The sequence below is a fragment of the Schistocerca cancellata genome, chromosome 9, assembly GCF_023864275.1.
Source record: "Schistocerca cancellata isolate TAMUIC-IGC-003103 chromosome 9, iqSchCanc2.1, whole genome shotgun sequence".
In the NCBI taxonomy this organism is placed as follows: domain Eukaryota; kingdom Metazoa; phylum Arthropoda; class Insecta; order Orthoptera; family Acrididae; genus Schistocerca; species Schistocerca cancellata.
In genome coordinates, this window is record NC_064634.1 from 142,739,457 (window position 1) to 142,766,568 (window position 27,112).

Genomic DNA, 27,112 nt, shown 5'->3' on the forward strand with positions numbered 1-27,112 from the left:
CACAATGTTTTTCCACTGTTCAATTGTCCAACGTTTACGCTCCTTACACCAAGCACGGTGTCGTTTGGCATTTACCGGAGTGATGAGTGGCTTATGAGCAGCTGCTCGACCATGAAATCCAAGTTTTCTCACTCCCCGCCTAACTGTCACAGTACTTGCAGTGGATCCTGAAGCAATTTGGAAATTCCTGTATGATGGTTTGGATAGACGGCTGCCTATTACACATTACGACCCTCTTCAACTTTCGGCAGTCTCTGTCAGTCAACAGACAAGGTCGGCCTGTACACTTTTGTGCTGTACGTGTCACTTCACATTTCCACTTCACTATCACATCAGAAACAGTGGACCCAGGAATGTTTGGGAGTGTGGGAATCTCACGTACAGATGTATGACACAAGTGACACCAAATCACCTGGCCACGTTTGAAGTCCGTGAGTTCTGTGGAATGCTCCATTCTGCTCTCTCATGATGTCTAATGACTACTGAGATCGTTGATATGGAGTACCTGGCTGTAGGTGGTGGCACAATGCACCTAATATGAAAAATGAATGTTTTGAGGGGTGTCCGGATACTTTTGATCACATAGCGTAAGATGAAGTTAAGTCTGCTTCAGACAATGGCGTTAGTTTACACTCACAAACAGCACAGACCTTACGCCTGTGTTACCTGTATGTCGCATGTGCTTTACATCTCTCTGCACAGAAAACCTCATCACCCCATACCTCATTGTACTGTGGGAAAATGGTGAATCTTCACTACTAGCAAACCTTTAAAACAAAAAAAGGCAATTGTTTGTAAGCAAAGTAGATGCATTTATCTTTATTTGTCCATTTCTCCAACTAAGACTGCTATGAAGCTATATACAATACATTCCACCATCAAAATATCTGTTACAATTTGTTCTTGCTAATGCTTTTAAAAATTCAAGACCCTTCCTGGATTCGAACCTGTGTTCTTTATAACCATAGTGACAAGCGCTATCCGTTGCACTTCTAGCAGTGTCTCTGCTCAGTATCCTGTACAGCATAAACCAGCACTAAGATTTGCCAAGAATAATTTTATTGTGTTTTCGATTGTATTTCATGACTAATAGATGATAATCTAGATATAAGACATGGACTCATTTGCAAAAGTTCCATAATTCCTCTCAAAGGGTTTAATTATGTTTCAGGGAGCAGGGAAAAGAATGTCCATCCTTTGACATATCACTGCTCTAAATAAGTGGAGCATAAACAAATTAATTTTCGTAATGTTTCCACTATCATTGTTCACAAAATTCTTTTCTTTTGTTACTTTTAAGCTGTAAATGCATTTTCTATCAGTAAATAGCTAAACTATTTGCAGAAAAAGTAAGTAAAAGCCTAGTCACTTTGGCTAACACTCCTGGGACATACGTATAGCTTCACCTTCTTGCAGTCTGTGAGGTCATCAGAGCTTCAGCCAAGAACAGTGTGTTTTCAATCATGTTGCCAAATCTTGATATTTAATGATTTTTAAGCTTTAATTACATAAAAATCAGAGATATTTTGTAAGAATATTGACCGTAAATGCGATTTGAATGTCATAATCACTCTGAACAAAAACTATCGAAAACCATATTTTTAACATAGGAAAACAGCCTACTCCAAATAAATCAAAATAAACTGAGGTGGCACCAGCACATGAAGTGGTTAATCAAAAAACTTAATTTTGTGTGCTTGCACCTAGAAACATTTCATTGTTGTGACCCACAGAAGGGATCGTTAAGAATACCTTTGCTCAATAATATTCTGAGGGCAATGCAGGTAAGGTCAATACAGTATTTACTCTGCAGAAGCAAACAGTAAAAATACTGAGTAAGTTGACAGCCAAAATTCTGCAGAAGTATTTTCAGGAACCTAGGGATTCTTACATTTACATGCCAATGCTCACACTCACTCATGTTATGAGTGTTTAGTAAATGAGTAAATTTAAGAGGAACTATACAATTTACAACAACAATACTACAAGTAAAAGTAATTTCCATATAGATTATGCATCTTTGATCACGATTTAAGATGTTTTTACATATTGTTGCAAGATTTTATAACAGATGATCGACAGACAGAAAGCAAAAAATTGAAAATAACCCAATATTCAAAAATAAAGTAAAAGAACACCTCATTAGCCACACTTCTTACAATTTATCAGAATATTTAGACTCAAATATGTAGATTCACAACCCAACGTTTAATTTAAACAGAGCTTGACTTCACAAATATATGGACAGCTGATAATAATCTGTGTAAAGGACCTATATAAAAACAGTAGCTAGCAGTGTAAGAAGAGAAGCAGGGGCCTTTTTTTCTTCTACAATGAAGCTGTTTTTCTCCAAATATACCAAACAAATATAAAGTGGCCACTTGCAAATGCCTGACAGTAACAAATATGAAGTAATTTCCATAATTATCAGCATGGACAGATTGTCACTAGTCATAATTCATACAGTACACAGGTAGCCTGCTGTGGCTGCTTCTGCCTATTAATGCAGAACTTGATTCACTGTGAATCCATGAAGACTTCCCTGCATGTGGGATTCATGGAACACAATGTGTGAATGAATGCCTGTTTCACATTGATGACTGTGATGAAGGCTTGCACAGTGGAATGTTGTGTTTGTGTTATGAGGGATTACGGAATGAAAGGAAGGGAAACAGTAAAACTTAGTACTGACACAAAGCCAACTGTTGAACAGTACCAAGGTTAACACCCTAGGTTGATGCAGAAGCTGTTATAAAACAGGCTCAGAGACCTAACTTTATGAGATACTGTGGAAAGGTTAAGGATTTTACAAGTGCACAGAATTGTGATTAATAACCTAATAACTAGCTTTCCTTGGCAGCTAACTATGAGACAGGTCCATCAAATAAGTTTTCCACTCATCCCATAGCTAAAAAACATATGTTACACAAAGTGACTGTATGAATATGATAAAAGTAACTACATGACATGGCATGGCATGGCACACGAGCTAACGGAACTTCTCAAGGTCTCACAGAAGCTTCCCAGCAGCATGTGAATATGGAGACTTATATTCCAGCTTCTGCTATGTTTGAAGTGCAGCTGGTGGCAGAAGTTTTTTAGGGCACAGAACATAGTCCCAATTGAAATTCATTGTCAGCTGTGCCAAGTCTATGGGCTTAACATCATGAGCACCCAAATTGTGCATCACTGGGGAGAACGTCACCAAAATGTTCATGATGTGGAGCCCATTGGGAGGCCATCCATAATTACAGGCAACTTGGTGCAAGACACACTTAGTAGTCAGTTTCAACAGAAGTGCCGCTCATTAATGCATTGGACTGTTATGGAACAAATATTGCATGGGAGGTTGTGCACCACATAGGCCCCGAAGCGACTGACTCCTGAACACAAAGCCTAACGGATGGGGTAGTTTCAACTTTCCTGGAGAGGTACCATAATGACGGCAATGAGTTTCTGAACTGGATCAGCACACGATTTGCAAGCAATGCTCCAGAAACCAAGCAGCAGTCACTGCTTTGATGTCCCAGTGGCTCTCCCCATAAGACAAAATTCAAGTAGACTACACTGGTGAAGAGAGTACTGTGTTCAAAGTTCTGGAACACCTGGGGAGTTCTCCTTATAAAACTCCTAACCAGAGGTGAGAAATGAATGCTGAGCATTATTGTGAAACAAAGTGAAAACTGGCAATGGGCTCGTCAGAAAAAATGGCATGGGATGCTTAGGTGCCAGACTTCTGTTACAAATGAATACAAAAGTTGGTCCCATGGTATGATTAATGTCTAAATATCGGTGGTGAATGTGTTGAAAAATAGCCCAACACTTAATGTATCTGTTGCAATAAACCTTTCCATTAAACTGTGTTTGCTTTCTGTTCATAGCCTCATGAAACTTACTAAATGACAACTATTTACAACACACCACAACATACAACATACCTATTTACAACAAAGGTGAAGTTGAGGTGATCAAATTGATACAGGACACTTGGTGTCTATCAAGTCGGGAAACAGCCTCAAACTGACCTACAAGAGTCCATCTATGCTACAGTGCATGCACAATGTACAAGATTTTGTCTAAAATCATCCTTTAATATCAAAAACCCCTTGTTCTTGCACTTACAAAGTGTAAAATTGACATCTGTACAAATTTTACTTCAAAAATTATGATTTTAACAACATAAAATTAACAATTAAATAATGTTGTTTCTCCAGCCCTCTTACTATGAAATGGCTGTGCTTGTAAGAGTTAGTTTCTGCATAATATTTAAGAAAGTTTTTTTTTCTTTCATTATTGTCACAGAAGAGTTTAAATTTATAATGTTAATGTAATAGCAGACTAAACCAGTGGCATAAAAGAGCGAGAGGATATTGAAAATCTCGATTGTGCATGTGCTCTAGCTTAGGTGGCTTCTGTAGACCTATTTGAGGTTATCTCCTGGTGTAACACGCTGCAAGATGTGTTCCATATCAAATTCTTCACCTTGACCACCTCCACCACTGTGGTATGTTGTAAACAGTTATCATTTATTACACTATATTTAATGTCTGTTGTATGCTGAGGCTTATAACAACTCAGCTAAGAGAAAGGTACCAACTGATCACTTCTTTGTGAATGTTTTACTAGTGGTGTAGTCCTTCATGTAATATTGGCATTTTTAGCTATGTGAAAGCAACAGACTTTGGGAAACAAATGCACTCATGACAAAAGCTTGTACGGTTTTGGATTATGCCTAGGCTGTAGAACTACTCTCTATTTTTGGATGTTGGATGTCCAGAAGATCACTTACCTATTCCTTTCAATTTGCTAAACATTACATTTCAGAACAATTCAATATTTTACTGAGAGCTCATTTCTAATTCATCACAATTTTTTTCATATATATTTTTCACAAAGCAGGAGATACAAAAGGTTTTTTTTTTTTACAAATATACACATATAAAACTATAAACCATGCTAAGATGGTTGTAACATTGCTTTTCAACAATAAATAAATAAACATGTACAAAAAGCTTAGTTTTATATATCATGTAAATTGGCAGAATGATGCAAGTGAAGATACTAATGCTGATGCAGCAATGTGGCCCATTACATGGTCCCATGACTTGAGGAAGCTGCAGCTTCTTCGATCTTCTCTAAACTTCTCCTGAATAAAAAATTAACACAAAATTTTTATTAAAATGAAACTTAAATATGTTCAGTTAAAATGACTGGTACGCCAGCACAGTTTAGTTCAGGCCTGGTTATCAGTATGGCCACTGGCACTCAGGCTTTGGCCAGCTTTTGTTTGCTCGTTCATTTAATGGTTCAAATGGCTCTGAGCACTATGGGACTCAATGGCTGAGGTCATTAGTCCCCTAGAACTTAGAACTAGTTAAACCTAACTAAACTAAGGACATCACACACATCCATGCCCGAGGCAGGATTCGAACCTGCGACCGTAGCGGTCTCGCGGTTCCAGACTGTAGCGCCAGAACCGCGCGGCCACTTCGGCCGGCTCTCGTTCATTTAGTTTCATGAATTCCATAATAGAGGAAAATCTTCAAGGACATAGGATTAAATAAGGCACACATTAAGAAAGTGAAGCAGCTGTTAGGAACCATATTTATAATTAACTACAGCTAAGCTAAAACAAGGTATCCATTTTTACTTGAGCTAACAGTACTAAAAAGTCATGGATGGGTTATAAATAGAGGCACCTGTTTGTGGTGAAAATTTTTGCCCGATTTAGTCATTTTTAAAAACTTATTTCGGTATATTTTTCACTAGTTTTTTTCCATTTCGTCAATAATTTCGCTAAATTTTATTTCCACTTTACAGCAGTAAAAGGTAAAGGAAATACATGTATGGCACATTTGGAGTGAAAAATCTTTTATTTTACATGAATTGAAAAAGCATAAAAATTATAAATCTTATTAAAACACAAATACCAAATCATGAAAGTTTGGAAAACATTTATCCTTTCCCAGTCTATGCACACAATACACAAGTCAGTCTGAGAAAGACAAGGATACCATGACTTCCATATTACTAGGAGTGAGAGCTGTTTCCTGTCAGACATTATATTGCAATATCTAGAAAATGATCTCTCACTCATCAACATTACTGACTGGGATCCACAAAGCCTTCACTGCAGCTTCCACAAAAAGTCAATACTCTGCTTTCAGGGAAAGAAGAATACCAATCACATCAACATCTTTACCTTCTCTACAAGAACTAGCTACTAAATCCCTAAACAATATGTATGGTACAAGAAATTCTGACTTTGGAACTTCTTGTAGAATGGGAATTTTCTTTATCAGCTGAGAGATTTCAGCACTGTCTAAATTGCCTTTTATTATGTTTCTCGGATCAAACAATTTACCTATACAAGAAATGACAATTTTTCCTGTACCACACTCCATCAAGTGGTTCAGTTTTGTAAGACTTGCTCTACCTACAGACTGGAAGAGTGATGTTAACTGTACTTGCATATGCTCTGGCAGTTTAAGAAGTTTTTCTGAGATTGTCTCGGAAAATAAATAAATAAATTTGCATCCTCTAGTAACTTAAAGCTCTTTGCAAGATCACCAAGCTTAGACTGCAGAAGATGAATTAACGGTATCTTGGAGCCCTCTAATGTCAGCAGCAAATTGCAACATTTTGAGCAGTGCTCAACAAGAAAAATGGCTAGGCATTGAATTTTTTTTGCTTCAGCAGAAGTCAAAGCTTTAAAATAATTGACAGCTACATTCTCGTCTTCAACAGTTTTAACAAATTCTACTATATCACAGAGATATTCTCCATGGTACTCGACACTTTCAAACCACGAGTTCGACCTGGTGATGACAGGAATAGGGAAAAGTTTAGCTTTTGTGGGTACACCTACATATTTCTGAGCTAAGAACTTGATGTATGCATGCTATCTCTTTCGGGTATTAAGGAAGATGTGTTTTGTCTGCAAAACACAATGGTTCAAATCACAAAGTTCCACAGCCCACACATTGCCAACCAAATTTAATTTATGAGCCCAGCATTGTGTGTGTACTAACCATTCTGAAATTAAAACCCTAACTGCATTTATACACTTGCCCATATAACGGGCTGAATCTGAAGTTATAGAAACTACATTTCTGTACTGAATTTCAAGTTTCGGTATTACACTCATAATTGCTTGCACACATTCTGTGACATTTACATTTGTAATAACTTTCACTCTCCCGACAAATAATTTCTGAACTGCACCATCGCCACAACTAAGTACTTTTATCAGAACCACGAACACACACTGCCCTTTTCTGTCTGTCGTTTCATCACAAAGAATTGAAACTCTTGTCTTTCACGGCTCCTTTTAATCTTTCCTCTTCTTCTTCCAGCTGAGGGTAAGTCTCCAGCACCTTAAAAATGTCAATAGAACTGCTATTAGAGTACTATGTAACGAATTAAATTACCACATTCCCCAATTATAAGATTTTTTTTAAGAGGGTGCTCGAGGAAAAATTATTTTTAATATAGGCCTATTCTGACCAACAAAAATTATTATTGGCTATCGAGATAACCTAATCTTTGCTGCGATTAGCAGACGGTAAATTAATTATAACACAAACCTGGTATGTATTTGTTCATCTATTCTCTCAGCTTCAGGATGATCAACTTTTTCCATCAGAATGTTAGCCTCAATGAAAGCTCGAGTAGTCAATAAAATGAATTCTTCTTTATCATTTTTCGCTTGTTTTGCCGCTGCAGTGACTTCCGTGTGCATAGCTTGTCTTTTTATACCAGTAGTTGTTAGCACCTTCTCCTTGTTCTTCTTATGGGAAGAACTGTTATTAATGTGTTTCAAGCACGTGTCCTTCCTTTGCCACTCAATATGCACATTACAGTATTTGCACATAAGTACCTTCCTACTTTTGTCTAAAACAAAAAATCCTTCTGACGAAAATTCCTTTTCTCGGTCGAAAACTGTCACTACCATATTAATCATCTGTAGCACGAAAACAAAACACAATGTACCACACTCAATGCACCGGCGATACATCATTTCCAACACGCAATACTGAATACACCGCCAGAACATTGTAGAATGTCTTTGGAATACTTGATATATTATACACTCCTGGAAATTGAAATAAGAACACCGTGAATTCATTGTCCCAGGAAGGGGAAACTTTATTGACACATTCCTGGGGTCAGATACATCACATGATCACACTGACAGAACCACAGGCACATAGACACAGGCAACAGAGCATGCACAATGTCGGCACTAGTACAGTGTATATCCACCTTTCGCAGCAATGCAGGCTGCTATTCTCCCATGGAGACGATCGTAGAGATGCTGGATGTAGTCCTGTGGAACGGCTTGCCATGCCATTTCCACCTGGCGCCTCAGTTGGACCAGCGTTCGTGCTGGACGTGCAGACCGCGTGAGACGACGCTTCATCCAGTCCCAAACATGCTCAATGGGGGACAGATCCGGAGATCTTGCTGGCCAGGGTAGTTGACTTACACCTTCTAGAGCACGTTGGGTGGCACGGGATACATGCGGATGTGCATTGTCCTGTTGGAACAGCAAGTTCCCTTGCCGGTCTAGGAATGGTAGAACGATGGGTTTGATGACGGTTTGGATGTACCGTGCACTATTAAGTGTCCCCTCGACGATCACCAGTGGTGTACGGCCAGTGTAGGAGATCGCTCCCCACACCATGATGCCGGGTGTTGGCCCTGTGTGCCTCGGTCGTATGCAGTCCTGATTGTGGCGCTCACCTGCACGGCGCCAAACACGCATACGACCATCATTGGCACCAAGGCAGAAGCGACTCTCATCACTGAAGACGACACGTCTCCATTCATCCCTCCATTCACGCCTGTCGCGACACCACTGGAGGCGGGCTGCACGATGTTGGGGCGTGAGCGGAAGACGGCCTAACGGTGTGCGGGACCGTAGCCCAGCTTCATGGAGACGGTTGCGAATGGTCCTCGCCGATACCCCAGGAGCAACAGTGTCCCTAATTTGCTGGGAAGTGGCGGTGCGGTCCCCTACGGCATTGCGTAGGATCCTACGGACTTGGCGTGCATCTGTGCGTCGCTGCGGTCCGGTCCCAGGTCGACGGGCACGTGCACCTTCCGCCGACCACTGGCGACAACATCGATGTACTGTGGAGACCTCACGCCCCACGTGTTGAGCAATTCGGCGGTACGTCCACCCGGCCTCCCGCATGCCCACTATACGCCCTCGCTCAAAGTCCGTCAACTGCACATACGGTTCACGTCCACGCTGTCGCGGCATGCTACCAGTGTTAAAGACTGTGATGGAGCTCCGTATGCCATGGCAAACTGGCTGACACTGACGGCGGCGGTGCACAAATGCTGCGCAGCTAGCACCATTCGACGGCCAACACCGCGGTTCCTGGTGTGTCCGCTGTGCCGTGCGTGTGATCATTGCTTGTACAGCCCTCTCGCAGTGTCCGGAGCAAGTATGGTGGGTCTGACACACCGGTGTCAATGTGTTCTTTTTTCCATTTCCAGGAGTGTATATATCGAAATGGTGTACAATCGATATCCGGATTGTATTACCATAACTCCAATCGAATTTCCGCAGTTAAGTTCAAATGATGAGATTTTGCAAAGTTTAGTCAATTATCTCGCGATTTGCCTTAAAAGTAAATAGTTTTGAGTTTTCAGCAAAATGTGTAAAATTTCACGAAAATTTTACGATTTCACGCTTTGCAAAAAACAGGTGCCTCTAGTTATAAATAGTGGACAGAGTAAAGGTGACTATTCACTCTAGCTGAGGCACTTAGCAGTCAACAACTATTTGAACAAGACTGAAAACATTATTAAGGTTTAAGATAACTCCTTTCCTAGAGCACATCACACACACTTATCGTCCTGAGCAACTACATTTTGCTGGCGTGGAGCTCAAGTGGGGTGGGGGGTTCTGATAGATGCCACAGATAAGATAAAAAAAAGAGGTGGGGAGGATCAGCTGGGCAGCAGAGGAAAGGGAGGGTGACAGCAAGAGACAGGAATGTGGCACCGATGAGGTTGCCCCACTGCAGGTTAGGGAGTTGTGATGTGATACACAATGAAATGGAGGTGTGTGTGTGTGTGTGTGTGTGTGTGTGTGTGTGTGTGTGTGTGTGTGTGGTGAAGGTAGGTAAGGGACAGGGGGTAGCGAAGACTGAGGCCAAGAAGGCTGCAGGACTGAAGGATATGTTGTAATGACAATTCCTTTGACATAATTGTTCATAAGATCAGCAATATTTCCGGTCTTTTATTCTGTGTCTTAATAGGTTGCCGCTTTTGAAGAAACTTCAGGGATGTTAAATTGGGTCACCCTCCTCTAGCATTACGCTTTTTTTTTTTTTTTTTTTATAGAAATAACCGATACCATGTATATTATCAATTCTTGTATAGGTTAAAATTATCTCAGCCGTTTCACTAAAAGAATTCATATGATTTTGTATACAATATGTTATGTTTCGGGCTATAATACGTAAAAAAGAAATTAATTTGTTAGTACTCTGTATGTACAGTTATAATTACTCCTCTTTTAAAAATATTTGAAATTACGAAATTTCTGGTATACTTAAAATTCATATTACTAATGGCACAATTTAATGCTAATTATTAAATTTATTTCTGGACTGATTTACAAAATAATGATATATTTTAGTGAAGATTCTTCTTTGGTAAAGGAAGTGTGTAAACTCTTTTGCTTTGTAAACTCTTTGGAATATTGTCAGTACAGCAGAATGTTAGTAGTAGTGGGCATGCCTCTGATGGGATCAGACGTGTTTTTTGATTGTCTCAATAATGTAATTTCTGGCATGAACAAAGTGAAAATTGTAAAGTTGGTGTGATTTAGAAGAATGGGATAAAATAAAAAGATATTCATAGCAACAGGCAAATCTTCATCGGTTATCTCGTCTTCAGAAACCCAGAACGTTATAAAATTACAGCCTCAAGAAAGTACCCTAGACAAAACAAGAATTAGAGCCAACAACAACAATGAGATAATGAAGATAAGTAAAAACTTTTTCTTTTGTATATCTTACGCCTCTCGGAGCTTTCAAAATTTGTGCAAAGACAGAGAATTTTAATAGTGATGGTGGAAGGGTAAGATTACAGTGTGCAATTACATTAAATACCTGATGTTTATATCCTACTGCTAATTTTATACCCAAATGAGATCACACTGTTATTTATAATAAAACAGTCTTGTAGGAATAGAGACCACTTACAATTATCATAATCCTAGTGATGCAGCTAACAGGAATCGTTAATTCTTGATCTTGTAGAGACTGTTGATGATCACCTCACCACAATACAGAACCCCACTCTAAGCCCTATATGAAGAAATGACAGATAATATTGTCCCCCCCCCCCCCCCACCCCTCCTGAACCTCGGTTGTGTCAGTCACAATTAAAAATAGGACTTATTTTATTATAAACAAATGCTACTGAGATCAATTCCAAGATCTTTGTAGACGTCTCTGTAACATATTTATTCACTGAACACTGTATTTTTACTGTTCATGTTGGCTGAATAAATTCTTAATTTACTTTGGCTGAATTGCTCCTGAACATATGTCTGCAAGACAACATGGAGCAGAAGTATGAAAAATAAGCCAGTAGACTCTGACAGAGACTTCTTAGCCACAAATGCGATCAAATGAGCTTCTTGATTAGTTTTTTTCTATATTTGGACTCAATTTCAACTTTTTTATTTACATGGACCTTGTGAAATTTTACACACAATGTTTTGTTTAATGCAGAATCACAAACTGTGGCCCATATGCAGCTTATCATTGACCGGACAGCACCCTGGACACCACCACTTGTTGTTGTAAATATTTTTCATTCTCAATGTTTAATGCAGATATCACAAATCATGGCCCATATGCAGCTTATCATTGACTTGATGGCACCCTGAACACCACCACTTGTTGTAAATATTTTTCATTGAGAATGAAAAATATTTACAACAACAAATGGTGGTGTTCAGGGTGCTGTCAGGTCAATGATAAGCTGCATATGGGCCAGGGTTTGTGATATCTGCATTAAACAAAACATTGCGTGTAAAATTTCACAAGGTCCATGTAAGTAAAAAAAAAGTTGAAATTGAGTTCAAAATATAGTAAAAAAATAGAGGACAGCCCTTTGTAGAACAAATTCTTTTGAGAATATTTTGTCATAACTATATTTGTGAAATAAATGATGTGAACTTTTTTGTTTGTTTGTGAGATTAAGGCTTAAGCTGTTTGAAGTGAACCATTTGCAGGCCTGTTCATTCATGTGCACTGAGTGTAATATGATTGAGATTAGGCCCTTGGTCAATACACTAGTATCACTTAAAAGTCACTGGAAAGTCTTTTATGTGGGTCAGGAACATGAGATCATGGGGAACTAAACCATATGGGACTCCATGTTTATGTTCCCCACATTGAGTTTGGATTAATATTTCTCTGGTACAGGTAATCAATGCCAACCTCTGATTTCTGTTATAAATGTATGCCTATTCATGCAAAAAGGGAACTTAAAAAGATTTAGTACTGGTTCAAACAGTGAAAGGTCTTGTTTAAGACAACAAAACATGGAAGCAGAATGAGTTTGGTTGTTTAGCTATAGCAGGACATCATTTATGAGATCACATATTATCCCTCCCCCTGTTAACAGTGAACTTAAAGGCAGTTAACAGTTATGCTGTGAACAATCGGTAGAAAACTTTCTCAAAAATGTGTGAAGGAACTGAGAGAAGCAAAATATGTCTGCAATTAGAGGTGATCTACTAATTTCCACTATTCTAGAAGGCCAGGTTGTTTAAATTACTTAGAAAACATATCTTGAATCATTGACTGTCAATGATAGCTTGCAGGTAGTTTGACAACCTGAAAGCAATACTCTGCTAGAAACATCGTCTTACAGCCAGAAAAATTACTGGCTTTTAGTGACAATGATTTTTGATATCACCCTATTATTAAAAGTAATATCTATCAGTGGTGTTCACAGTGTTGCTAGTCTTAATCTTATTCACTTGCAGACAGTTCTTCATTTTCTCAATATTTCTTGATGGTTTCAATGTTGGCTGCCAATGTCAGGAAGTAAACATTGAAACTGGTGGCTAGTAATTTCTGTGCTTCATTTGCCTGCCTTCCAACTTTTTTTCACTTTTATTATGAACTGTTTATTTTTTGTGCAGTACCATAAATGCTTTTTTTCATGAGAGACTATAGGATTTTACTTTACTACTTTACTATAGGATTTACTTGCACTAATTGGGTTTCCAATTTGCTTTCTGAAATAGGTAGTGGTTTCCCTTCCCGGCACAAGTTACTTTACTTCAGTGTGTTATTCATCCAATTCTTACTATTATTTAATTATTATTTAATTACAACCTATTTTCTTTTAGAGAAAAGCTGGAATCCAAGTGCAGGGGGTACATGTTTAAGAAACAGTTACAGTATTCATCAATACCGTCTACTTAGTAAATATAATTATTTCAGGATTGTGGTCTTTTTATGTACCTATGAAAATTATGAGTCAAAATTTGTTAATGAATGAGTGTCTCCCTTTTTCAGTTGCATGTTTAGTTATCTGTGTGCTCCATGACTCGTACTGGAGACAACTTGTTATTTGGTGTGGAACGTGTCAGTGGATTCAAATATTAACATGTTCAAGACAGCTCACACTACCGAGGTCTGAGGCCTTCCTGGCCTACTGGACAGTGCATGCCTGTATGGTGTCACTGACTCCTAATGATGCCAAGGTTCCTACGCTTGGCCCAACCTGCACATTAAAAGGGACATACTGGCCAGGACCTCAGTAGACCTTTTGCTGTCATTTAAGCTGGTTCGTCTGTGAGTTGCAGTGTGAAGTGAACTGATCCAGCTCATCGAATATTCATCTTTATTACTCCAGCATTTGGATATTTTTCTGTTTGTTCTCCAAGGGAAGTTACTATTTAATTTATTTCATAAAATCAATTTCTCACAGACATATCCAAGACTTTTCTCAGAGATATCTTGGATCTTTCGATGAAATTGGGGAAAAGGGGGCAGGGGGTGTCAAAATGTCTCTGGCTACGTTATTGTCTGTTTTTGTCATTTCGTGTCCATCTTTTCATTTTTATGGGTGTTTTCCAACAGAAAATAAATGTGTTCTTTGGGCATGGTCTATCATCTGAACAAAAATTTGTCAAAAATTAATAAAACCATTATTTCTCCCATTAGCTGACAAATGTCCACTAATGCGATTCCTCTTTCCGCTACAACTAAATAATAACTGTATACTAATTATTCTATAAATAATATTTTCCAGGGACAAAATTTAATTTTTTCTTCTTTTGTGTCTTTTAGATGTCAAAGAGTCCATTTATCAAGCCATTTGGAAGTAGAAAGAGAAAAACCTACACTGTAGGCAAATACCTTAGCCACTTAGAATGTGGAAGACGGATGGACAGCGAGTTAGAATTTTTGTCAGATGAATCGAGTTTGGATGAGGATGAAGAGAAGTCTGCTAACTTTCAAGATGAACACCCGGTGTTACAAATGTACCCAGTGCTACAGAAGTACCACATGCTACATCTGTTGTAGCTATGGCAGAGCCCAGCAATGCGGCTTCAGAACCCAACACAATTCCTCAACCCGATCAGCACCCCATGTCTCCCATTTTTCTTTCTGAAGACAAGTGGAGTGAAGAACCATCAGATAATATGGAGGCAATACCTTTTACTGGTTCTCCAGGACTTTTGGAAATTCCCTCTCCTACTACACCAATATAATTTTTCTTCTGGTTATTTACTCAAAACTTCTTGCAACTAATAGTGGAAGAGACATATGATTTTGCCCTGGAAGTGATTTTTTGACAGTGAAAATGACCTTGACGATATAGCTTTTTGGAAAGAAACCACTATCAAAGAAATAAAAACCTTTCCTGACTTTCAATTGGTCAGTTGGAGGGGAAGGCTGAAGTGTCACTAATACATACAGAGGAATTGCCACAAATTTAGGATGAGACTGTATGTGTGTTAGCTGATCTTAGTGAGTTTGCAAATAAACTCTACTTATGCAGTGGTGCTGAGGACACTATAGTAGGAGGGAAGGAACACGCTTCAAAAGTGGTATGGAAAATCACACAGATTAAAACAGTTTTCTTATGGACAACTATTATAATAGTGTTTGCCTCACCAATAAATTACTTGCAAAAAATGCTTTTGCACTGGTACTCTTCACTCCAATAAGAAGGGTAATCCTCAAGAAATTGTTGTGATAAAATTGGGAAAAAAATATGAGAGCCAGTTTCTCATTTCATCCATTGAACTCGGAGGCACAATGGTGGACACTAGAACTTGCCGTGGATTCCCCATTGAGAAACCAAACACGATTGCTCAGCACAATAAACCCATTTGCTACAAGACAGTGAGATGGCAACCAGAACACCCTGCAGCAAACAGACCAACCATGCAGATTCACCTTCCAGAGCAGATGAAAAACCCTTAAGGCGGAAGACTGCATCATAGGAGGTGTAAAAACTGCATGGACAGCAAGAACGAAAGAGTGGACTCAATATATTTTTCCCATCAGTGTCCAGAACAACCAAGGTTTTGTCTTTCTCCCTATTTTAGGGATATCAGATGTGTGTTACTTTTTATTATTGAAACTTCAGGATTAAAAAAAAAAAAACAAAAGAAAAAAAAAACCATTCCATTAGAACTACTGATAGCCTTGGGAGAGCCAGCCCTGACAAAACTACCGTCTGGTGAGCAATATGTATGAGACAGCCGAAATACCCTCAGACTTCAAGAAGAATATAATAATTCCAATCCCAAAAAAGCAGGTGTTGACAGGTGTGAAAATTACCGAATTATCAGTTTAATAAGTCACGGCTGCAAAGCACTAATATGAATTCTTTACAGATGAATGGAAAAACTGGTAGAAGCTGACCTCGGGGAAGATCAGTTTGGATTCCGTAGAAATGTTGGAACATGTGAGGCAATACTGACTCTATGACTTACCTTGGAAAATAGATTAAGGAAAGACAAACCTGCATTTCTAGCATTTGTAGACTTAGAGAAAGCTTTGACAATGTTGACTGGAATACTCTCTTCCAAATTTTGAAGGTGGCAGAGGCAAAATACAAGGAGCAAAAGGCTATTTACAATTTGTACTGAAACCAGATAGCAGTTATAAGAGTTGAAGGGCATGAAAGGGAAGCAATGGTTGGGAAGGGAGTGAGACAGGGTTGTAGCCTATCCCCAATGTTATTCAATCTGTATATTGAACAAGCAGTAAAGGAAACAAAAGAAAAATTTGGAGTAGGAATTAAAATCCATGGTGAAGAAATAAAAACTTTTAGGTTCGCCAATAACATTGTATTTCTGTCAGAGACAGCAAAGGACCTGGAAGAGCAGCTGAATGGAATGGACAGTGTCTTGAGAGAGAGATATAAGATGAACATCAACAAAAGGAAAATGAGGATAATGGAATGTAGACAAACTAAAACAGGTGATGCTGAGGGAATTGGATTAGGAAATGAGACACTTAAAGTAGTAAAGGAGTTTTGCTATTTGGGGAGCAAAATAACTGATGATAGTCGAAGCAGAGAGGACATAAAATGTAGACTGGCTGGCAATGGCAAGGAAAGTGTTTCTGAAGAAGAGAAATTTGTTGACATTGAGAATAGATTTAAGTGTCAGGAAGTCTTTTCTGAAAGTATTTCTATAGAATGTAGTCATGTATGGAAGTCAAACATGGATGATAAATAGTTTAGACAAGAGAATAGAAGCTTTCGAAATGTGGCGCTACAGAAGAATGTTGAAGATTAGATGGGTAGATCATGTAACTAATGAGGAGGTACTGAATAGAATTGGGGCGAAGAGGTCTTTGTGGCACAACTTGACTAGAAGAAGGGATCGGTTGGTAGGACACACTCTGAGGCATCAAAAAATCACCAATTTAGTATTGGAGGGAAGTGCTGAGGGTAAAAATTGTAGAGAGAGACCAAGAGATGAATACACTAAGCAGATACAGAAAGATGTAGGTTGCAGTAGGCACTTTGAGATGAAGCAGCTTGCACAGAATAGAGTAGCATGGAGAGCTGCATCAAACCAGTCTCTTGAACTGAAGACCACAACAACAACAACATAGTAAATAGATTTGTTCTATCTATTATTATTTGTCTCCAATTTTCTAAAACTCTTACATCTCAATCTGAACCCATAAAAAAGAAATATTTGTTTTGACATTTTTATAAAATATCTAAAAATGCCAATAAAAATTAATAAAGTTATAAACCAGATCAAAATATGATATATACCATTCAAAATATGAATGAAAATTGGGAAACAATGATTTTCAGTATAGACAGAGGTTCCTGGCTGGTTGTTTCTCTTGTAGGTTTGCCTACCAAAACATCACTGTTTATCCTGGTGGGCTGTGCACGCCACTGTGGCGCAACGTCAAAATTATATTGATATGGTGGTATTTTTTTGTGTAGTATAAGCCATATTGTTGAGTTATTTAGGTTCGGTGGAAATAAATCACCAGTAGATCATCACGAACATCTTAAAAAATTTATCAGTGAAAAATGGCTAGGTGCTGATCACTTAATAATGAAATTGTTAATTGTATTACTCTACTTAGTAAATGTAACCCTACCACAGAGGTATATTGCCTACTCAGAAACTCAGCTTATAAAAGAGCACATAAAAGTTTGGCTTACCTGAGACCAGCATCATAACCAACACCACGCAGCCTTTCCACATGAGTAACTGCCTCTTTGATATGTGGAAGACAATTGGTAACTATTACTGGTGACACACTGCTCAATGTTATCATGAGGTGTGTGAAAGGCTGGGTATTGAAGGCTAAGTGGTGCTGACAAATTCGTGCCACAATTGCAACAAACTGTGATCTGGAAGAGATAAAAGCATAGAAACTTTAATAAATTCCATTATTTTGAAATTACTATAATGTTTAATGTAACACTAATGAATCACTTGTTCGGGAGGAAAGTGTATCCTATACATAGCAGCTAATATGCTAACTCACTAAACATGATCTGTTTTACAAACTTTTTATGTCATAGTTTAAAAAGATTGTAGTGTTTGAGACAAGGTATCTGCAATGGAAGAAAGCTGTGTGACTGATAAGAATACGGAGTAGTTGAAATCTGTGGTATCACGCAAAACGAACTGAATGAGTCTTTAATAGTGTTATTACATACACTTAGTCAGGAAAACTGAATTACATTTTTGTTTTTTAACAGTATATAATTGTATCAGTGCAGTTAAAGTAACTGAAATAGAAACAAGGAGAGGAAAACTTTTCAAGAGATCTTCAGAAATTTGGACAGAGAAAGAGAGAGAGATCAGAAACATATTGTGTTCAGAGAGTAAGTCCTATACAGTACGTACATGAAAATGTATTTTGTGTGGCACATATTCTGTGTGACCTTAACAGACAAACAAAGAGCTGTTATTACTAAACTCTCTTCTTACTTCACAGCATTTGTCTCATTATGTGAAGAAAATGTTTTTGAATTACTTCCAAACTATTTTTCATACAAATTTATTTTAAAACCAGTGCACTCTGTTAAATATGAACATTCAGCTACACAATTCATAATTTACAATTATTTCACAAAACAGCAAGCAACATGGCTCTGACTTTCTTCACACTTACTGTAACTCAGATGTATTCTGGAATACAGCTGATGTGACAATCACTCGTATAATATCTGCAGCTTGTTTCTTACAAGGATTTTTCTCCTCCACAAACATTGCAATTTCCAGAAGATTTGTAAGGGTGCGACTGATAACTAGGTGAAGGACTGTATCGCTCAAGTTCTTTGTTTGGAGCAGGTCCATGACAAGTGAGAGAGCCTAACAGACAAAAAATATACATTAAATAACAGACAAAAAATATACATTAAAATACATTACAGAGTACTGAAATAAGAACTACAGTATTGTAAGATTCAGGAACAAAGGTGAGCAGAAGCCAGCAGTACAAGTACTGTGTAAAGAAAATGACTGTACAGCTTGCAGGAACCTCTGTAAGACTATTTGAATCCTTATAGTCAGTTCCCTATATATTTAGTCCTTACGAGGTTTTCGTTTCCAGCAGTAAAAATCAGCTTCAGTTTAAATGCAGTTTACGTAATCATTGTATAAGACACAATTTCCACGAGACTTTGCCTTCTTGTCTGTGGCTGAAAGTGGAGCTGGACAGACCAGTGCAGGAGCATTCAACATGCTCTTGTCTAATGTAAGGCAAGAAATTTGACTCACAACCAGGAAAAATGAAAATCAAAAAGTTGCCACTCGTCCCACAAGTTATTTGAATATTTACAATCAAGGATTGAAAAATTCTGGTGGCTTCACGGAAAGTAACGATGTTTACTGTAAAGCTGCACTGAAAGCAATAATGTACTGACAATAGGACTCAAAATTTACTGATGTAGGTAAGTATTCTCTTTGAAAGATACTCCTGTAATCAAGTAAGTACCACACTGCCAAGTCAGGAGGCAGCAGCTTTTTTCATAATAGCAGCTGTCGTTCCCATTTTCTTTATTAAATTTAGCTGGCATAAGTATGAACAAATTTATCAGAGTTATGATAGTTTACGGTTAATGCATTATACAATTTTTATTGCTGTGATTCGCCCCCCCCCCCCCCCTCCCGCCGCCCCTCTTTTTTATATATGTACACCATGAATCATTCCACAACTCTGAAGTTTTCCTGTTTGATGGGATCATGAGAACACACAGAATGTGTGCGGTAATTTGAAAAACTTGCTGTAATTTATTTCATTTTCTGAAACAAAGAGTTGTGAATAATACTAATGAGGTAAAATAATAATTAGAGTAACTACTTATGTAATTAACAGTATCGTGGAAAAAAAAAATACATACCACTTGTGCATGCTGACTTGTGGGAGTGGCTCCTCTGACTTTGAGATGGACTTCAGCCACCAGGTCCAAAATAACTTCTGCTTCCTTACCCATAATGCTGTCTTCAACAAAGCATCCCAATAGTGGATGCTGCATCTGTGTAGCACTTGTTACTCTGGCAAAAACACCTCCAGAAGACGCTGAAACTGGGGGTGCCAGTCGTGGAACATACAGTAACACTATATCTCTCAGAGTGCGGTTCACATAAGGATCACCATTCTGGTACAAACGAGCTATGCCTCTTACAAATGCAGCAATTGTACGCCGCAAAGCATTAGCTACATTTGGATGCAGCTGTGACTCTGGTCTGTATACTGCATGAGGGAGCAGCAGATGGGAGACTAGCATAGGTAGGAGGCAATTGGGTGTTGACTGGAAAAAAAAGTAGTTAAAATATTGTAAGAATAAAAAAAAAAAATGTTGTAATACATAACATGAACAGAACTGAAGAAAACATATCAAATGTCGAGAATAACACGTAATGGGACAGGTTTTGATTTTGATAACTGGAATAGCAATGTATTAATTATGTACTTTTCATTTAATGTGTTTGGCTTACTGTTATATGGTAGGCATCACTTACTGTGTCTATGGTAGAAACTGCAGTACAAAACACATCTACATTTGATATCATTGGATGGTAGACAAAAGTGTTTACTGAATGGAAATAAGACTGATTTTGCTAAAATAAACATTTGTGTGTTGCTATAATTGCTGTTGTGGTCTTCAGTCCAAAGACTAGTTTGATACAAGCCTCTTCGAATAACTACATCAATTTGAACCTTCTTACTGTATTCATTATTTATCCTTTGGTCCCTCTCTACAATTTTTATCTCAAAAACTTACGTCCATTCTTTTAGTCAAGTTGTATCATAAATTTCGTTTTTACCTAAGTCAATTCAGTACCTACTCATCAGTTATTTGCTCATCAAATCTTCAGCACTCTTTAGTAGTGCCACAGTTCAAAAACTTCTCTTCTGAACTGCTAATAAGTCCTTGTTTCACTTCCATAGAAGATCACACTCCAAACAAATACGTTTGGAATAGACTTCCTAACACTTAAATTTACATTAAATGTAAACAAATTCTTTCACAAAAATACTTTTTATGCTAGCCAGTCTGTATTTGATATATCAGTTATTGTACTGCCCAAATGGCAAAATTCATTTACTACTTTTAGTGGCTCATTTCCTAATTTAATTCCTTCTGCAGCCCATGATTTAATTCAACTACATTCCATTACCCTTATTTTACTTTTGTTGATGTTCACCTTATAATCTCTTTTCAAGACACTATCAATTCCATTCAACTGCTCTTCTAACTCCTTACCTTACTCTGACATAATTACAATTATCAGAAAACCACAAAGTTTTTATTTATTCTTCCTCAACTTTAACGATGTAGGAAAAGATATAGTGGTATTTACTATAAAGGAGGCACATCAAGTTGCAGACAGGCACAATTAAGAGACATTCAATGTAGCTTTTGGCCACAGTTTTCATTAGTAAAGACACACGCACACACACACACACACACACACACACACACACACAAAAGCACGCACACCTCACACACATATGACCACCAACTCCAGCCTCTTGCACCAGAATTCCAAAAGTGTTCTGGCCCCAGATACTGGAGTTGGTGTGTGTGTGTGTGTGTGTGTGTGTGTGTGTGTGTGTCTATTCACTGGTGAAGACTGTGGCCGAAAGCTACATGTGAGTGTCTTTTAATCATAGCAATCTATCTTTTCCTACATTGTTGATATTCCTACCTCAAATTTCCATTGTTTGACTTCCTGAACTTTAGTTTCATTTCAAAATTTCTCCTTGATTTTCTTCACAGCTTACTCAACCTACAGATTGAATAACATTGGTGATAGGGTACAACCCTGTCTCACTCCCTTCTCAACCGCTGCTTCCTTTTCATGCTCTTCAACCCTTATACCTGCTGTTTGGTTTTTGTAGAAGTTGTAAACAGTCCCTGCATTTTATTCCTGCTACCTTCAGAATTTCATAGAGTGTATTCCAGTCAACATTCTCTGAACTTATGATATGGTAATATTCATATCTTTTAGCATCTGCCTCCTTTGGAATTGGAATTAGATTCGTTTTGAAATGTGAGGGTACTTCGCCTATCACATATTTCTTGCACACCGTATGGAATAGTTTTGTTGTGGCTGGCTCTCCCAAGGACCTCAATAATTCTGACAGGATGTGACCTACTTCAGGAGCACTGTTCCAACCTAGGGCCTTTCAGTGCTAAGTCAAATTCTTCTCACAGCATTGTATCTTCCAACTTATATTCACCTGCTTCCTCTTCCCTTTGTCTAGCATTATTTTTAAGTTCATCTCCCTTGTATAGCCCTTTTACATATTCCTCACACCTTCCAGCTTTCTCTTCTTTGCTTAGTGCTGGCTTGTGATTTGAGCTCTTGGTATTCATACATCTGCTTCACTTTTCTCCAAAGGTCTCTTTATCTTCCTATAGTTGACATCTACCTTTCCTGTAGATATGCATGCTTTTATATCCTTAGATTTCTCCTCCAGCCACTTTTGCATTGTTATTTTGCACTTCCTCTCACCTCATTTTTATCCGCTTATATTCCTTTTTGCCTGCTTTATCTGCTGTATTTTCGTATATTCTCCTTTCTTCAGTTAGATTCAATTTTTTATGTGTTATACAAGGACTTCTACTGGGCTTTGTCATTTTGCATATTTGATTCTCTGCTGCCTTTCCTATTCATTTCTATAGGTTACCCATTCACGTTATATTAAGTTTCTTAACCCTGTTTCAGTCTATCACTGTCTAATGTTCCCTCTTATCTCTCATTATCATCATCATCATCATCATCATCATCATCATCTGGTATTTTCAATTTATCTAGGTCCCATGTTCTTAATCTTCTACATTTTTCAAATTCTTCAGTTGTAATGTAAAGTTGATAACTAATAAATTGTGAATCCATATCTGCCCCTGAAAATGTTCTGCAGATTAAAATCTGGTTTTGAAATCTCCGAGTCTTAGTGTTATCTAATCTATTTGAAATCTCCCTGTATCTCCAGGTCTCTTCCATGTAAACAACTTTCTTTAACAATTTTGGTATTAGCGATGATTAAATTTTGCTCTGTGTAAAATTTGACCAGGTGGTTTCCTCTTTCATTCCTTCCCCCTGTCCACATTCTCCAACTATTTCTTTCTCTTCTTCTTCTTCTTCTTCTTCTTCTTCTTCTTCTTCCTACCACCAAATTCCCGCTACTCATCGTAATTACATTTCTGTCTCCCTTGAGCATCTGAATAATTTCCTTTACTTCATTACACATTTTTTCAACATCTTCATCATCATTGACACAGATCAAAACAGCAATGCAACATCACTCTTATTCTAAGGAATTAGCCACTGTGGTACCAAGTGGCAGCAATGAAGCAAAGCTGTTCAAATAATTGTGCAAGAGCACTACAGCATAGCAATTTAAATTCAGGTATGCTTTCTTTCAAAATTACGGAACTATATGTTAATGGAGAGAACTGAAAGCACAGCCTCATTGGCTGTTATGTTAAATATCCAATTCCATAGAGCGGGACACATCAGTAAACTGGAACAGCACAGCTGATAGTAATGTATCAAAGGAAAATTCAAAAGATAAAACTAATACTTGTGAGACACACTACTTGCCTGCAGGAGGTGAAATGTTTAGTACTACTGACAGACAAAATTAAAAGTAAAAATGATGACAGCACCCTTGCTTTCAGAACTATTATACCTGGGTCGCTGAAACATGTCACTTCAAGGTCACTCCGCAAGTGCCATAGAGTTGGTAGTATAACTAACAAACAAGTGAGGAATGGTAGGCGCCGCGTCTTCTGAACCAATAACAGCACCGAACAAAAGCCGGTTCCGGCGTCGACGCTACCATATTGCCAGCTTCCATGTAAACTTTGTATGTTAGTGTGCGAACGCCTGCTGTTGTGTTGTGTTACTGCCTCAACTACAGTTTTTGTTTGTTAAATAATGTCACTAAAAACATGATGTTCACCAAGCGACAATCCATTGCACAGTGGAGTGCCATTAAATAGTCAGGCTTTGGAATTGCTATGGAGGATGCATGGGTTTTACGAGCAAGAAAAAGAATTTGTTTCTGTTCATGGGCATGCGTCGATTCCTGCTGATAAAGTTTTAGAGCGTACCTTGAAAACTCTAGGACTCAGTGAACAAAAAGTTATAAGGAAAGGAGTGCTACTTCAAGACTTACAAGACATTCTACATCTACATCTACATCTACATCTACATCTATATTCCGCAAGCTACCTGACGATATATGGCGGAGGGTACCCTGAGTACCTCTATTGGTTCTCCCTTCTACTCCAGTCTCGTATTGTTCGTGGAAAGAAGGATTGTCGGTATGCCTCTATGTGGGCTCTAATCTCTCTGATTTTATCCTCATGGTCTCTTCGCGAGATATACGTAGGAGGGAGCAATATACTGCTTGACTCTTCGGTGAAGGTATGTTCTCGAAACTTCAACAAAAGCCCGTACCGAGCTACTGAGCGTCTCTCCTGCAGAGTCTTCCACTGGAGTTTATCTATCATCTCCCTAATGCTTTCGCGGTTACTAAATGATCCTGTAACGAAGCGCACTGCTCTCCGTTGGATCTTCTCTCTCTCTTCTATCAACCCCATCCGGCACGGATCCCACACTGCCGAGCAGTATTCAAGCAGTGGGCGAACAAGTGTACTGTAACCTACTTCCTTTGTTTTCGGATTGCATTTCCTTAGGATTCTTCCAATGAATCTCAGACTGGCATCTGCTTTACCAACGATCAACTTTATATAATCATTCCATTTTAAATCACTCCTAGTGCATACTCCCAGATAATTTATGGAATTAACTGCTTCCAGTTGCTGACCTGCTATTTTGTAGCTAAATGATAAGGGCTCTATCTTTCTATGTATTCGCAGCACATCACACTTGTCTACATTGAGATTCAATTGCCATTCCCTGCACCATGCATCAATTCACTGCAGATCCTCCTGAAGTAAACAGTGTGGAAGAAAGCCCCTGTGGAAGAAACAGTGTGTTTTTAAGTACTCCGGGCAAGAAAGAAAAGCAGCCTCGTTCTGTTACAGATATTGATTCTTTCCAATCCGATACAATTCATTGGTACATATACGGATACCATAAAAGGAAAGAATATCCCTAAAAAGTATGGGCTTCCATTTTAAAAAGTTACATGGACGAAAACTGTTACTAGAAAAAGCTCATGTCGTTGCAGCTTGTACCATTTTCTTACACAAAATTGTAGGAAAGGACATACACTCAATCATATGGTTAGACGAAACCTGGGTCAACGCTGGAGAATCAGTTGAGAAATGCTTGACAGACGAGACTCCAAATAGCAGCGGTCATCAGCCAACAGGAAGAGGATCCCGTTTAATTGTGGCCCATTGGCCCATGCAGGGCCTTCAAACGACTTTGCGCCTGATGGACTTTTAGTTTTTTGATTGCAAAAAACCGGTGACTTTCATGAGGATATGGACCATCTATGGTTTCTACAGTGGTTTAAAATTTGTTGCTCCATTTTAGTGTTCTGACAGTTTTTGTGATGGACAATGCACCGAACTATTCCTTGATTTTAGATAAAACTCCCACCACTAGTGACCGTAAGGAAACAACGGTGCTGTGGTTACAGGTGAGAGACATTACTGCGGACATGAGCATGACAAAGCTGCTGTTATACTCACTCATGAAACAAAATAAGTCTGTGACGCCTAAATACGTTGTAGATAAAATTGCAAGTGAACAGGGTCACTTTGTAATTAGGCTACCGCCTTATCACTGTCATTTTAATCCACTTGAATTGGTTTGGAATGAAGTCAAGGTGTACATTAGAAGTTACAACAAGACTTTTACTATAACAGAACTGGAAAGACTGCTACGTGAAGGTCTTGCTACTGTAGATGCTGCGTCATGGAGGAAAAAAGTAGACCATGTTGCTAAACTAATAAGCGAAGCACAGACTATAGATGGCATTATAAATGAAAATTAATGATTTGTCTTGATGATGACGACGATGAAGACAACGGTTTTGGTGCCGATTCCGATGACAGTGAAGGAGAACTGGATGGAACTGCGCCATTGACGTTGTAAACTGGTGAGTGTAAATGTATACAGAATTAATTCCTTTTCTCAATCGTGTAGGCTATGCATGTTTTGCATTATTTCTTTCTATGAGTTTGGATAGCGTGTTATTTGGTATACTTAGATTACATTATTATACGGCATTTTACATGCAGCTATTTCTGTAACAATTTGGAACGACTTTTCGTAAATATTGTCGTTAACTTCAGGTGTTTTTACTTCCCGGTTTAATATACTATCAAACGCTTAGTCTCCTTCATCGTTCTCTCCATTGTTAGAAAAACATACTTTGTTGCACTTATGTGTAAACATTGATTGTGGCTTACATTTACACAATGTACTTTGGATTTGTGGGCGTGTGTGGTGGCAGCTGTTGCAACCTCGCAGTCGCAGTGTAGCCAACCACACGCGAGCTGTCAAGTGACATGTTTCACCGGCTCAGGTATAGATTCCTCCTTGGAAAGGAGAGAGGAATGGTTTGGCAAGTGTAAAAGGGAGGGCAGCTCACTCAGATTCCGGGATAGGAGGCACCTGTCTGTTATGAAGAAGAGGAGGGCACTAGCCATAATTTACTTGCATTGAGTTCAGTGTAAATACGAACTAACTGTGATAACTTCTCAGATCTCTCAACTGGTTTCTAACAGCTCATTAAATTTGAATACAGAATTTGCAACTGAATTACCATTTAAGTATCTACAGACCGATTTTTTTTTTCCATTGTAGTTGCAGGAATTGAAATGTGTGTGTTGTGTTGAGTGTAATATCATAGCAAATTATGTACATTTACAGTACTCACCCTCAGGTACAAGAGACCCCCACAGTGCAGAACAAGACTGGCTGATACTTTGTAGAGCCTTAAAAGAGCTGCACCAGATATGATAGCTGGGTTTTTTAGCACTGCTGCAGAACACTTCTCAATAGGTGCCAAGTAGCGGTTACACCTGTGAACCAGTAAATTTCTGAATTAATATTCTGCAGTATTTAGATCAAAAAATTGGAGAGACAATCATAGTATTGAACAGATAGACAATATGGGGA

General features: G+C 38.4%; 1 protein-coding gene across 2 annotated transcripts in view; it reads right to left on the reverse strand.

Annotated features, from left to right (window-relative positions):
* Nucleotides 1-831: 831 nt before the first annotated feature.
* Nucleotides 832-27,112, reverse strand: part of LOC126100596 (protein MMS22-like) — a 152,720-nt gene continuing 126,439 nt past the window's right edge. For both annotated transcript variants that reach the window (XM_049911223.1, XM_049911224.1), the window contains 5 exons: nucleotides 26,871-27,015; nucleotides 19,897-20,307; nucleotides 18,666-18,865; nucleotides 17,704-17,895; nucleotides 832-5,146 (listed from right to left, as the gene is read on the reverse strand). In XM_049911223.1, the coding sequence (XP_049767180.1) occupies nucleotides 5,089-5,146; nucleotides 17,704-17,895; nucleotides 18,666-18,865; nucleotides 19,897-20,307; nucleotides 26,871-27,015 (1,006 nt within the window). In that variant the 3' untranslated portion in view covers nucleotides 832-5,088. The remainder of the gene's footprint in view (nucleotides 5,147-17,703; nucleotides 17,896-18,665; nucleotides 18,866-19,896; nucleotides 20,308-26,870; nucleotides 27,016-27,112) is intronic.